This window comes from Coregonus lavaretus (genome assembly GCF_964263955.1).
Source record: "Coregonus lavaretus genome assembly, chromosome: 10".
In the NCBI taxonomy this organism is placed as follows: Eukaryota; Metazoa; Chordata; class Actinopteri; order Salmoniformes; family Salmonidae; genus Coregonus; species Coregonus lavaretus.
Window position 1 is genome coordinate 31,799,520 of NC_139997.1, and position 15,381 is coordinate 31,814,900.

At 45.0% G+C, this 15,381-nt stretch overlaps 1 protein-coding gene across 2 annotated transcripts in view; it reads left to right on the forward strand.

Annotated features, from left to right (window-relative positions):
- ints2 (integrator complex subunit 2) overlaps nt 1–9,813 on the forward strand; it is a 29,958-nt gene extending 20,145 nt beyond the window's left edge. For both annotated transcript variants that reach the window (XM_084169759.1, XM_084169758.1), the window contains exons 18-25: nt 2,424–2,625; nt 3,474–3,599; nt 6,460–6,667; nt 6,982–7,263; nt 7,797–7,904; nt 8,089–8,194; nt 8,538–8,714; nt 9,348–9,813. In XM_084169759.1, coding sequence (XP_084025885.1) covers nt 2,424–2,625; nt 3,474–3,599; nt 6,460–6,667; nt 6,982–7,263; nt 7,797–7,904; nt 8,089–8,194; nt 8,538–8,714; nt 9,348–9,529 — 1,391 coding nt within the window. In that variant the 3' untranslated portion in view covers nt 9,530–9,813. The remainder of the gene's footprint in view (nt 1–2,423; nt 2,626–3,473; nt 3,600–6,459; nt 6,668–6,981; nt 7,264–7,796; nt 7,905–8,088; nt 8,195–8,537; nt 8,715–9,347) is intronic.
- The last annotated feature ends 5,568 nt before the right edge of the window (nt 9,814–15,381 follow it).

Here is a 15,381-nt window from a genome sequence, read left to right on the forward strand (position 1 = left end):
AAGAGTCCTGTGGAGTGTTGGGCTTTGGGAGGTTAGTTCGGACTCAACAGAGAAGAGTAGTTATAGACTCCGTAATAGTGAGTGGGATGAACACAGGGTCATGTTATGAAAAGGAGATTTACAGTTTTTACTGTAATCCTGCAGTAAGGGCTTCAGTGTCAGATTATCATGCTGCTATTAGCCTCTAATAGAGAGATGGACCCCTGGTAGATCATCATGGGTGCATCCCAAATGGCACCCTATTCCCTATATATACACTACTTTTGTAGGGCATACGGTGCCATTTGAGATGCAAATATTTTCTCTGTCAGGGAATCAGACCTACTACTGCTGCATAGCTCCAAGGCACTGCTAACCTAATCTCATCTCATCTGATTAGGAGGGAAATAATCTATCTACACGCAAATTTAATCCAATATTCTCCCCACCCCCAAAAAATACATTTTCTTTGTAAAAGTCTTTAAATTAGAATCGTAACCTGGAGCTTGTTTCTTGGTTATGTAAGTAATTTCACTAGTGTGCCACAGAGACAAGTAGCAGTTTCTAGAAAGGAAGAGGAAGAGAGAAGGCCCAGAGGCGACCATCTCCTGGATTACAGTGGACACAAAGAGGGCTGCTACACTGCAGCAGAACAGAGGCTTGGTGGTGTTCAGTAGAGGCTGGGATGCAAGCAGTGCTTTTATGTCATGGTGATATTAACAGCCTCTGTTGTTGGGGAGGTTGACCTTTTAAGTGACTCAGCTGCAGAACAGAGCAGAAGAGAGAGGAGTTGAGACTAGAGAGAGGCATATACTCTCCCTCGCTCTCTTTCTCTCGCTCTTTTTCCTTTCTACCCATGCCATCTGCTCCCTCCATCTATGTTGATTTGAAATAAGTGGAAGCCAGCCTCACGATTTACCTCTGCTATATCACCTTCAGGCTGTACCGAGTGGCGCAGTGGTCTAAGGCACTGCTACGCAGTGCTAGCTGTGCCACTAGAGATCCTGGTTCGAATCCAGGCTCTGTCATAGCCGGCCGCGACCGGGAGACCCATGGGGCGGCGCACAATTGGCCCAGCGTCGTCCAGGGTAGGGGAGGGAATGGCTGGCAGGGATGTAGCTCAGTTGGTAGAGCATGGCGTTTGCAACGCCAGGGTTGTGGGTTCGATTCCCACGGGGGGCCAGTATGAAAAATAAAAAAATTATGTATGCACTCACTAACTGTAAGTCGCTCTGGATAAGAGCGTCTGCTAAATGACTAAAATGTAAAAGAAAAAGTAAAATGTACTGTGGTTTCAGATCAGTGGAGTGGAAGGAAAGGAGACTAGATTGTATCAAGCCAATCTATAAACACTCTGGGACAGTTTCCCAAACCCAGAGTAAGTTTAGTCCTGGACTACAAATCTCCATTGAGAAGCTCCATTGAAAGTGCTTTTTAGTCAAGGACTAGGTTTGATCTGTGTCCGGGAAACCGACCCTAAATAAACTGTATTAAAGGGGCAGTCTGGGATTTGTACATTTTATTTTTGGTCTTCTAAATTAGTTATTAGAGGTTTCATTTCTCCAGCCGCACCCCTCAGCTGTAGGGCTGCATGATACGGGCAAAAAATGTAATCGCAATTATTATAATTTTTTTTCACTAACTTTTGCGATTTGACTTCCGATATTTTCAAAACACTTGGATGAACTGTTGAAATCATATATAATAATTATTCTAATTATATGGTTGGTACAGTGTGCACTTGGAATACAGTGTTTGGCATGACAACGAATGAAAAAGACAGGTAGGAGTTGTGACGGGGCAGAAACCAAAAAATTGGTCAGTCTTTCCCATGGGACCCTAGTTAGATTTGAATAGCTGTTACATTCAGACAAAGATTTTAGAATATGCTTCGCTATTCCTCTCTGATTCAGAACATGCTGTAGCACAAACATGCTGATCTACACCACCACTATATTAGAGCTACAGTTTGTTAGCCAAATTTGCCCTATCTGTCAGTGCATTTAGCTAGCTAGTTAGTGTTAGCAATTACCATTAGCAGCTAACGCAAGAAAAAATTGGGCACATGCAGTTTGCTAAGACTAACTAGCATTTTGCAGATGGCAAGATACACAAACTAATAGTATAATAAATAAAAAATTGTTGTATTTTTTAAGAAGCAAAGTAAGCAGCATCATTCTTGTTTTGGAGTCTGTTGAGTGAGTGACAGGGGGCGGGACTGTGGGAAAGCAAAAATATGGATCTCTTGCGATATGGATATTGCACATGTCAATATCGCAATTATAATCTAAATTCGATCAATCGTTCAGCCATACTCAGCAGTTTACAAAAAACAAGTGGCTGGGTGTCTACTTTTTTTTGTTTTTTCGAATCCAGGATTGCCCCTCTGACTCCACTCTCCCACTAAAAGCTTTTTCTTCTCCTCCCTTCTGTCTGTTTCCCAGCCTTCCAGAAGGTTCCCTCCAGTGGTCCCAGACTTATGAGGATGCTGGACCACCTGACCCTGCTGTCAGCTGGAGACCTGATCCCCTACTCCGAGGCTCTGACGAGTAGCATGGGTCTGCTACTGGGCCCCAGCGTCCCCCGACGCATCCCCCAGACCCTCAACAAGCTCTGGATGGTCCTCAACACTGTCATGCCCCGCAGGTGAGCAATATTATAGAGAGGAAGTGCTTGTTTACTGGATGGTGCGACCAGGGATGGGGTTCATGTTCAGTTCATTACAATTCAATTTCTGTGTCTTCACTGGTGGTGATAAGGGGGTGGACCCCCAGTGTTCCCAGGGGCACAGAGCTACAGCCGGCAGGAGCAGGCAGGCGGACCAATCAATCCCCGCACGCATGGATAGCTGCTCTGTGCTCTGTAATGAGGACAGGACTTGACAGCTCAGGGCAGGATAAAGGGAGGGGACTCTCCAGGGTTTGGGGCATAATGGATTGTTGTTTTCCTCACCCCCTCTTCAACCGTCTGTGGTGGTATTGAATGGTGCTGTGCAGCGGGAGGCCTGTGGGGAGGAAGGAGTGATGAAGCTGGAAGGGAGCGCTGGTGTTGGAGTGTCGGTCTCTCACAGGAACCATTGATTAATGTCATACACTCTGCAGGAGGCAACACAGACAAGACTGTGGGTGAAGAGAACTGGTGGTATATGCTTCTCTGTCTGAAAGGACAGCTTGTCCTGGATTGAATGCGCCATTAGCGTTTTCAATGGAAAACTGAAAGGTTTTATCAATTGAATAGATTTGATTATCACAAAATAGATCTACTGCAACAGGCAACTGTATAGCTAGTAATAAAAACATAATCCCTAAAAAGAAACCTTGTGACTAGGTCGTGTTCAGAAGGCCACAGTGTAGCAAAACGTTCCGCAACAGAAAAGGAAAATGTGTGTTCTTATTGGACAAGTTCAGGTAGTACATCACTGTTGCACTATGTCTAAAAACGTTTTCTCCCCACTGAGCATGGCCCTGCTCTCTTTCCTCCATGTGTTACTTCAGGCTGTGGGTGATGACGGTGAATGCGCTGCAGCCCTCAGTAAAGATGCTGAGGCAGCCGAGGTATATTCAGAATGACCTGATGGTGGACCCCCTCATCGTGCTGCGCTGTGACCAGAGGGTCTACAGGTAGGCTACAGCACATGGTTATCTTTACTGTTGCACCTTTTGCTTTGCTTACGGTCTGAAACAAGTTTCAAGGGTCAGGAAAACAGATTGCCAACTGTCTGTAGCTGGAATGTGCAGAGTACACCAGTGTGCAGAGACACACAGGTTTACTGTGTAAGACACCTGTAAGGGTAGGTAACAACACATCTGCCACGCTGATCCTCAACACGTGGGCCCCTCAGGGGTGCGTGCTCAGTCCCCTCCTGTACTCCCTGTTCATCCATGACTGCATGGCCAGGCACGTCTCCAACACCATCATTAAGTTTGCCGACAACACAACAGTGGTAGGCCTGATCATCGACAACGATGAGACAACCTATAGGGAGGAGGTCAGAGACCTGGCCGTGTGGTGCCAGGATAACAACCTCACCCTCAACGTGATCAAGACAAAGGAGATGATTGTGGAATACAGGGGGAAAAAAGATGACCGAGCACGCCCCCATTCTCATCGACGGGGCTGTAGTGGAGCAGGTTGAAAGCTTCAAGTTCCTTGGTGTCCACATCACCAACAAACTATCATGGTCCAAACACACCAAGACAGTCATGAAGAAAGCACGACAAAGCCTATTCCCTCCTCAAGAGACTGAAAAAATGTGCCATGGGTCCTCAGATCCTCAAAATGTTGTACAGCTGCACCATCGATAGCATCCTGAATGGATGCATCACTGCCTGGTATGGCAACTGCTCGGTCTCCGACCGCAAGGCAATACAGAGGGTAGTGCGTACGGCCCAGTACGTCACTTGGGCCAAGCTTCCTGCCATCCAGGACCTCTATACCAGATGGTGTCAGAGGAAGGCCCTAAAAATTGTCTATTTGCATTGTGCCCCCCCCCACCCCCTATTTTACGCTGCTGGTACTCTGTTTATTATCTATGCATAGTCACTTTAACTCTACATTGACTCTGTACCGGTACACCCTGTATTTAGCCTCGCTACTGTTATTTTACTGCTGCTCTTTAATTATTATTGTTTTTCATTTTTTTCTTATCTTTTTTTTACTAAACACTTACAGTACCAGTCAAAAGTTTGGACACACCTACTCTTTCCAGGGTTTTTCTTTATTTTTACTATTTTCTACATTGTAGAATAATAGTGAAGACATCAAAACTATGAAATAACACATATGGAATCATGTAGTAACCAAAAAAGTGTTAAATAAATCAAAATGTATTTTATATTTGAGATTCTTCAAATAGCCACCCTTTGCCTTGATGACAGCTTTGCACACTCTTGGCATTCTCTCAACCAGCTTCACCTGGAATGCTTTTCCAACAGTTTTGAAGGAGTTCCCACATATGCTGAGCACTTGTTGGCTGCTTTTCCTTCACTCTGCGGTCCGACTCATCCCAAACCATCTCAATTGGGTTGAGGTCGAGGGATTGTTGAGGCGAGGTCATCGGATGCTGCACTCCATCACTCTCCTTCGTGGTAAAATAGCCCTTACACCGCCTGGAGGTGTGTTGGGTCATTGTCCAGTTGAAAAACAAATGAAAGTCCCACTCAGCCCAAACCAGATGGGATGGCGTATCACTGCAGAATGCTGTGGTAGCCATGCTGGTTAAGTGTGCCTTGAATTCTAAATAAATCACACAGTGTGACCAGCAAAGCACCCCCACACCATAACACCACCTCCTCCATGCTTTACGGTGGGAACTACACATGCAGAGATCATCCGTTCACCCACACCGCGTCTCACAAAGACACGGCGGTTGGAACCAAAGATCTCCAATTTGGACTCCAGACCAAAGGACACATTTCCACCAGTCTAATGTCCGTTGCTCGTGTTTCTTGGCCCAAGCAAGTCTCTTCTTCTTATTGGTGTCCTTTTAGTAGTGTTTTCTTTGCAGCAATTCAACCATGGAGGCCTGATTCACACAGTCTCCTCTGAACAGTTAATGTTGAGATGTGTCTGTTACTTCAACTCTGTGAATCCATTTATTTGGGCTGCAATTTCTGAGGCTGGTAACGCTAATGAACTTGTCCTCTGCAGCAGAGGTAACTCTGGGTCTTCCTTTCCTGTGGCGGTCCTCATGAGAGCCAGTTTCATCATAGCGCTTGATGGTTTTTGCGACTGCACTTGAAGAAACGTTCAAAGTCCTTGAAATGCTCCGTATTGACTGACCTTGTTGTTTCTCTTTGCTTATTTGAGCTGTTCTTGCCATAATATGGACTTGGTCTTTTACCAAGTAGGGCTATCTTCTGTATACCCCCCTACCTTGTCACAACACAACTGATTGGCTCAAACGCATTAAGAAGGAAAGAAATTCCACAAATTAACTTTTAAGAAGGCACACCTGTTAAATGAAATGCATTCCAGGTGACTACCTCATGAAGCTAGTTGAGAGAATGCCAAGAGTGTGCAAAGCTGTCATCAAGGCAAAGGGTGGCTATTTGAAGAATCTCAAATATAAAGTATATTTTGATTTGTTTAACACTTTTTTGGTTACTACATCATTCCATGTGTTATTTCATAGTTTTGAAGTCTTCACTATTATTCTACAATGTAAAAATAAATGAGTAGGTGTGTCCAAACTTTTAACTGGTGGTGTATTTTTCTTAAAACTGCATTGTTGGTTAAGGTCTTGTAAGTAAGCATTTCACTGTCTACATCTGTTGTATTCGCCGCATGTGACAAATAAAATGTGATTTGATAAGACATTTTGATCAAATATGGGCTGGAGAAGTGCTCAAGATATTTTAATCCCAATATATTATTTTGCAGTTGTACACTTGGAATTTGTCAAACGTATTTCCTGTTTAAACACAATGAAGCCTACGTCATTATGTGAGTAAATAACATATCTTTGTGTCCCCTCCTCAGGTGTCCCCCTCTGATGGACATTGTCCTCCACATGCTGAATGGCTACCTGCTGGCCTCCAAGGCCTACCTCAACTCCCACCTGAAGGAGACAGCGGACTTTGACCGGCAGAGCCAGACCATCTCTAACCTGGGCCTGGGACAGGCTGGACAGCCAGACACCCCAGAGGTCACCAGAGAGGAGCTGAAGAACGCACTGCTGGCCGCTCAGGTAACTCAGAGGGAGAGACACCCACTCATAAATACAACAATGGATTCCCATTCAAAATCCTATTTTCCCTAACTCTAAACCTAACCCTAATTATAATCCTTACCCTAAAAATAGCCTTTTTACAAGTGAGGACCGGCAAAATGTTCTCACTTCTCCGAATTTTAGTTGGTTTACTATTCTTGTGAGGACTTCTGGTACTCACAAGTATAGTAAAACGTGTACACACACACACAGAGTGGATAGTATGTCAGCCATTTCAGTTGTAGGTAGAATCCCACATGACGTGTCTGTCTTGTGCTTCTCTCTGCCTCCAGGACAGTGCTGCAGTCCAGATCCTGCTGGAGGTGTGTCTGCCCACCTCCGAGGTGCAGACGGGGCCCCTAGGGGCTGTGGGCGACGCTGAGAGCCTGCTCCAGAGCATGAGGGCCGCGCCCGGGTCCATCAAACAGGAAGAGGGGTCCAGGAGAGCGGAGGGGCAAGGCGAGCCGGAAGGGGGGTTACTCAGTGACCTGAGGGAGGTGCAGTGTCTCATCTGCTGTCTGCTGCATCAGATGTTCATCGCTGACCCCAACATCGCCAAACTGGTGCACTTCCAGGTAAACACTGTTCTACTACGTAGAAGAGATGTTCTTGCCAAATTCCAAACGGACCCCTAGCCCCTTTGTTGATAAGGCTCCAAGGTCTGAAAGTGGCATGTAGATATAATCACGTCATGGCAGCATTTAGTCATAACAAACAACATAACAAAATGGCGTCTACAGGCTGAGATTATGAATGTGTCCTCCCCGTCTACTATAACGTCATAAGTGTGCCACAGAAGTGCTGTTGTCAGTGATCAGTGCATGAGTCGTGAGAGGGGAATGAATGTCCTGCAGCCTGAATGACTGCAGAAGTCCCAGTAGTAGGAAGCTGCCATATGTTTCACTTCATCAACACAATCCTGCCTCTCTGTGGCAGTAATCCTGCCTGCTTGGATCCATGCTGTGCACACAAGCTGCTGCTGCGGCTAGCTACCCTGTGTGTTTACATCACAAGACAGAAGCTCAGTCAAAGCTACTACTTACCCTGTGCGTTTCACTCCTCTTTTTACTTTCATTCCATTCTGTCTCCTTTCTTCTCTCATTTTCAGGGTTACCCCCAAGCTCTGCTTCCACTGACTGTGGCTGGCATCCCCTCCATCCATATCTGCCTGGACTTCATCCCAGAGCTGCTGGCCCAGCCCCAGCTGGAGAAACAGGTGAGCCCCCCTCCGTCCTCGTCTGGCATCCAAGCCCACAAACCTGAGCTACATTAGCCCTCTGCCTTTGTCAGTGTTTTACACCAATTCGTTTCCAGGCCTGTTTAAGCAACATTTCTAATCAAACCTGTCTCTCTGGACGGAAAGTACTGGCATTAACTATGGTTCTCGTCTCCCTCTACAGATCTTTGCCATCCAGCTGCTGTCCCACCTGTGTACCCAGTACGCCCTGCCCAAGTCCCTCAGCGTGGCCCGCCTGGCCGTCAGCGTCATGGCCACGCTGCTCACAGGTCAGTTTTCTCTCGCTTTATCCATCCATACCTCTCCCTCTGTCCATCCCTCTCTACCTCCCCCATCTCTCTACCCTGTCATTGGTGGCCCTCTTTTTCCTCCCTTTACTACATCATGTCCTACTGGCGGTGTCTCCTTCGCTCTGTACTCTGGGAGGGAGTACAACTTCGATTTAACTTCGATATGTTAGTGCCATCTCCTGGTGGGTCTCTGTTAGTGCAGCATGTCATCACTCATAACAGCCTTTTTCCCCTGTTAGGTCTAGGTACAGCTTGTACTAGCCTCCTTGCTGTTCATGGTGTACATGATGTTCATATGTTTCTCTCTCCCCCTCCCCCTCAGTGCTGACCCGTGCCAAGCGTTTCTCCTTCTTCATGCCTACCCTGCCGTGCCTGGTGGCGTTCTGCCAGGCCTTCCCTCCGCTCTACGAGGACGTGGCGACCCTGCTGGTGCAGGTGGGACAGGTCTGTGCCTCCGACGTGTCCACCAAGACCAGGGACATCGACCCGCTCATCACCAGTAAGTCTATGTGTGTTGAAAGGGAAGGGGAACACTGCCGCAACTGGGAAGGGGAACACTGCTGCATGAATTGAGGAGGAAACTGAAGTGAATAGGAAAGTCTTGGAGGGCAGTGGAAGTTGATAAAAATGATTTATTGATAAAACCAATGCGGCCTGGCCCTTAGCCATCAGCCTTTTTTTAAATCAGGGTTAGTGTGATGAAATAAGTGTTTTTGTGTGCCTTGGAATATACTAGAGAACTCATTCTAGTTGCAATGTTCCACTCAAGTTGCCATGTTTCCATAGCATGTCTTCTTTCAGTAGTGTTGGAACTAATTATAGGAAAAGACCATGACCTGAATTGATAGTTTGGAACACTTGTATAGATTTACTCATTAGTGTAACTGCATTGGAGATGTGGTCAATTCCACCTCAATTTCAGTCCATTCAGGAATTGAATTGCGCACTTCTAATGAGACACCTTACTGTATGTCCTATTCAACTGCCAGGAATTGAATCGAAGTTGACCCAAACACTGAACAAGATATGAGCATTTATAAAGGTGCATCAATAGCAGTATAGTCTAACCATCCCTCCTCTCTCTCCTGTACCCCTTTCTCCTTCCCCCTTTCTCCTTCCCTCCCTCCCTCAGGGCTGCAGTATCTGAAGGAGAAGCCCCAGGAGGTGTTGATACCAGGAAGGGACCAGTCCAAGCTGAGCCTTCCCCAGAGGGCAGCAGAGGAACTGGGTGGCGCCGACCCGGATGTCCAGCTCTGCTACCGGATAGAAGCCACCTTCATGGACATCATCAGCACCAGCCACCACGGATTATAGACAGAGACAGAGACGTGCAGGTGGTGGGAGCACTGGGTGCAGGGTTGTACGTTTAGATATGAGTGTTATTTTCAATGTGTATGTTGTAGTGTGTATGCGATGTCAGTGTTTTGTAGGTAATGAAAGATACAATATGCTATAGGTCTGTTTTCTTGACCATATTTTTCTAAGCTGACTTATCTTTCTCAGCAAAAAAAAGGTTTTTTGAAATGATCAGGGAACCTTGAATTATGTAGTGTTTTTGTATTGTACATCTTGTTTGTATTAAAAAACTTAAACTGAGACTCATCGATATGACGTTGCCACAAGCAGCAGGATCAACCACAGATAATGAGCGCGACGCAAAGCTATGCACTCACACAGTATCTGCACACAGCTCCACTCTGCTGCAACGTTGGCTGCTGTTAAAAACGCCAAAATGTGAATGCTACCATACGAGAGGTTACTGCTTGGCTAATGGAAAACGTTGACAACTAACCTGGTATTGGCGATACTCTCTTCGTTCTCGATTCTGGAGAACAGTTATCATATAAATGTCAATATCCAGTTACAGATGGTTCTACAAACACTAAAGAACATATTTTGTATTCAGTGAGACATTTTTATTACATTTTAATTTTTTTATTTCACCTTTATTTAACCAGGTAAGCCAGTTGAGAACAAGTTCTCATTTACAACTGCGACCTGGCCAAGATAAAGCAAAGCAGTGATGCCTGGTGTTGATCTTTGTTTTGGTCGCGTTGTGTGATGCGCTGTCATCTACTTCATCGCGTAGAAACGACGACTTCTGGCAAAGATGCTGGGAAATGTTCATGTGCGGCAGCTATAATGGCGAGGAACCTCCTTGCGCAGTACAAAACAAGAATTTACTATCTTTCTGCGTGTTCTCTGGTGTTTGTACACTGAACAAAAATATAAACGCAACATGCAACAATTTCAAAGATTTTACTGAGTTCATATAAGGAAATCAATGGAAATAAAATTCATTAGGCCCTAATCTATGGATTTCACATGACTGGGAATACAGATATGCATCTGTTGGTCACAAAATACCTTAAAAAAATTAACAAATAGGGGCGTGGGTCAGAAAACCAGTCAGTATCTGGTGTGACCACCATCTGCCTCATGCAGCGCGACACAGCTTCGCTTAGAGTTGATCAGGCTGTTGATTGTGGCCTGTGGAATGTTGTCCCACTTCAATGGCTGTGTGAAGTTGCTGGATATTGGGTGGAACTGGAACACGCTGTCATACACGTCGATCCAGAGCATCCCAAACGTGCTCAATGGGTGACATGTCTGGTGAGAATGCAGGCCATGGAAGAACTGGGACATTTTCAGCTTCCAGGAATTGTGTACAGATCCTTGCGACATTGAGCCGTGCATTATCATGCTGAAACATGAGGTGATGGCGGCGGATGAATGGCACGACAATGGGCCTCAAGATCTCGTCACGGTATCTCTGTGCATTCAAATTGCCATCGATGAAATGCAATTGTGTTCGTTGTCCGTAGCTTATGCCTGCCCGTACCATAACCCCACCGTCACCGTGGGGCACTCTGTTTACAACGTTGACATCAGCAAACCACTCGCCCACACGATGCCAGTGGCCATCGATGGTGAGCATTTGCCCACTGAAGTCGGTTACGACGCCAAACTGCAGTCAGGTCAAGACCCTGGTGAGGACGACAAGCAAGCAGATGAGCATCCCTGAGATGGTTTCGGACAGTTTGTGCAGAAATTCTTCAGTTGTGCAAACCCAGCTGTCCGGTTGGCTGGTCTTAGATGATCTCGCAGGTGAAGATGCCGGAAGTGGAGGTCCTGGGCTGGCGTGGTTACATGTGGTCTGTGGTTGTGAGGCCGGTTGGATGTACTGCCAAATTCTCTAAAACGATGTTGTATGCTTATGGTTGAGAAATGAACATTCAATTCTCTGGCAACAGTTCTGGTGGACATTCCTGTGGACAGCATGCAAATTGTTCGCTCTCTCAACTCTGTGACATTGTGTTATGTGACAAAACTGCACATTTTAGTGGCCTTTTATTGTCCACAGCACAAGGTGCACCTGTGTAATGATCATGCTGTTTAATCAGGTTCTTGATATACCACACCTGTCAGGTGGATGAATTATCTTGGCAAAGGACAAAATGCTCACGAACAAGGATGTAAACAAATTTCCGCAATAAATCTGAGCAAAATAAGCTTTTTGTGCAATGGAAAATGTCTGTGATCTTTTATTTCAGCTCATGAAACATGGGACCAACACTTTACATGTTGTGTTTATATTTTGGTTCAGTGTAGAAGCACCTGGACACTGACATTTATAAAATAACTGTTTTTACCTCAGATTTCATGTGTTCTTTATCTGGTTACAATTGACTGTTGCTTATTTTGCTTATATTTTGCCTATTGTATAGTTCAAATAAAATGTTATTTGTCACATACACGTGTTTAGCAGATGTTATTGCGGGTGTAGCGAAATGCTTGTGCTTCTAGCTCCGACAGTGCAGTAATATCTAACAAGTAATATCTAACAATTTCACAACATATACCCAATACACACAGATCTAAGTAAGGAATGGAATTAAGAATATATATGCAAATATATGGACAAGCAATGACAGAGCGGCATGGACTAAGATACAGTAGAATATTATAGAATACAGTATATACATATGAGCTGAGTAATGCAAGATATGTAAACATTATTAAAGTGACTAGTGTTCCATTTGTTAAAGTGGCCAGTGATTTCAATAGGCAGCAGCAGCCTCAAATGTCCTAGTGATGGCTATTTAACAGTCTGATGGCCTTGAGATAGAAGCTGTTTTTCATTCTCTCTGTCCCAGCTTTGATGCACCTGTACTGACCTCGCCTTCTGGATGATAATGGGGTGAACAGGCAGTGGCTCGGGTGGTTGATGTCCTTGATGATCTTTTTGTCCTTCCTGTGACATCGGGTGCTGTAGGTGTCCTGGAGGGCGGGTAGTTTGCCCCCGGTAATGCGTTGTGCAGACCACACCACCCTCTGGAGAGCCCTGCAGTTGCGGGCGGTGCAGTTGCCGTACCAGGCAGTGATACAACCCGACAGGATGCTCTCAATTGTGCATCTGTAAAAGGTTAAGGGTTTTAGGTGCCAAGACAAATTTCTTCAGCCTCCTGAGGTTGAAGAGGCTCTGTTGCGCCTTCTTCACCACACTGTCTGCGTGGGTGGACCATTTCAGTTTGTGCTTCTATGGTATTCCAATGGACTCATGCTTCACTGGGACATTAGAATCATAGTCCTTTTCCAGCCTGGTAGTTAATTTATCTCACCTGGTGAACCAGGTCGAAACCAGTCCCTGATTAAATAGGTGTTTCAGCCCTCCAGGACCAGAGTTTCCAATCTATGGAGTAGAGCGTTTCCTGTCCGAGAGGTCCAGTAGTTTTGACCCAAGGGGCCTCCAGGTTTATCTTCTCAAGTGTACCTCTGGGGCCATACTACAGCTCACAGCACAGAGCTGGGAATACAGCATTGGCTGCCTGCTAGATCAGTAAAGGCATCTGTCTCCATTATAATCAGCAAGGAAACGTGTTTGCTTAGACACACCTACCACTTACCTAGTATTATCATCATTACACCTCATGATTGACAGGTTCTTAAACAGAGTTGTTATACAACCTAGTCGGCGCTATTTGTTCATTTCAAGAGTGTTTTTTAAATGTTAAACTGCTTGTCTGCTGCTGATTGTTTCCTGGAGAGAGAGAGAGCAACCTTTGTGTCTTTGAACTGACTTCATTAGGGCTGTCTTTGATGTAGCTGCTGTCAGAGTGCTAGTGGATGGATGCTGGGTGTATATTAGCTTTAATTACGACGACTAACCTGGAGGGTCCTATCTCTCCCTCTCGCTGGCTGTCGGTTCCTTCTGTGCACTCCCTCCTGCTCCCAGGTCTCAACGGTTAAGTGGTTTACAGAGCGGGGGATGCCTGTCACATCCGGAGCTATGATCTTATAAGAACCCCCCCCTTCCTCCCCCCTCCCATGTGCTGCTGGATCAGATCTGCACAATGGGGGCGAAGTGAACGAGCCCAGTTAGTGACATACCTGTTTAACCTCAATTATCTGCCAAACAGCCAGGGATCAGGTCACTCAACTTTGAGCTCTCTGAAAGGGAGCGTGTCTGATGAACAGTCAAACATGTACATGCTTATGAGAAGACGGGCTCTGCACATTCCTTATTTATGGAGCACTGTGTCAAGATGCAACCACAGCTGTCCAGGGCTTCTGTAATGGTTCTTGTGTTGCTGCTAAAGGGCTTCTATGGTCTTAGTGGTGAGTGTTTAGCGAGAGACTCAAGAACCCTTCTGTAGACACTTGCTAGATTTAAAGTGATTACCTCGACTGTGAATGAACGACAGACACTCTGTGCATCTCCATCTCCTGTAGGGTTTAACAGCTTAATCTTAAACAATGAATGAGTGGTGCTGCTTCTTGATTAAGCTTTGTGGGGCAAATTTGAATAATTAAACTTGAGCTGATAAAAAATAATACTTAGAATTGCCTATTGTTAAAAGATCCACTGCAACTTCATGTGAATAGATTTTTTCACTCATCTAAATGTATTAATCCAAAGTCATAATTCTAAGGCTACCAGTCAGTAACTGTGCAGCCTATGCGAAGTCGTCAGAATATGCTACCATCCGGGTTTCAGGGATACAGCATTTTGAACCTAACTTCCGTTTCCCCTGGAAAATGGAAGTGGGAACTCCGCTCAAGTGTCTTTCTACGCCTGCTACGTTAGGTTAGTAGCTGTCAGATACATCACCTTTAAAAAAATAAAATAAAATGACTGGCCTACTATTTCAGGGATTCACCAGAGGGCAGTCTTGCCACGCATAGACAGGGGATCCCAGGCAGGATTCCTCATCAGTGTTGGGGAAGCTACTTTGATAATATAGCTACCAATTCCTTCACACTGGAAGAAGTTAAGGGTATAGCTTTAGTATAGCTTAAGAAAAATATAGTTTACTTTAAGTTACTTTAAAAAGGTAGTGCACTACATCCAAACTACTTCGTGAAAAATTATCATAACTAAATCTGAAATGTCATAGACTACAAATTACACTCTGGAGTCAGATGTTAACAGAATGTGTAATTTGGCCTATTAAACACAAAAACGATGTTTCAAGTGAGAATTAGGCAGGTCTTATGCACAGTAGGAAAATGAGTAAGAACGTTATTGCATACTTCACCCATATTGTGAGGGGGGTGTATTCTGTAATATCTTACAGACAATTAGGAAATGACTGGGGTCTAATGTTAATGTTGACAAAAGCCCCCACAAGACTTTAAAACAAGCATGCTGTAACTTAGAGGCTCACAGTTTGAGATCATGCTTTGTGGTTCCTGTTTGTTATATTAAAAACAAGCTGCAGTCTAAATCATGCTGTTATTGCACTGGCTGGCATACTCCTCTCACCACGGCTATTTACAGCAGTTTCACAATGCAATTAGCATAATGTATCCTGTCATAAAGACTTAGTTTAGATGTAATTTATTTCCGAGTGAATGTAAAGAAACAGTCTCACTGCATGACGTCTCTAGGCAGGTTAGTGAAATTGAAGCTTTATTCAGGTTTTGGCTGAGGTATGTTGTTCCAGTCAACGTTGTGGAAACCGATGTTGATTCGCTTTTTTACCATCTTAAATATGGCAATAATGGAAAAGTGAATAATATTTTGCCATGCAATATTCCGTTTACAGTATAGCAAGGCCCATTTATTACAGTAAAGTAAACAGTATCTGTAGGTGTTGGTCTAATGTAGACTTTTGCACCACGCACCAGCTTTCACAAGTTAGAAGCCAAGGTACTGGAACATC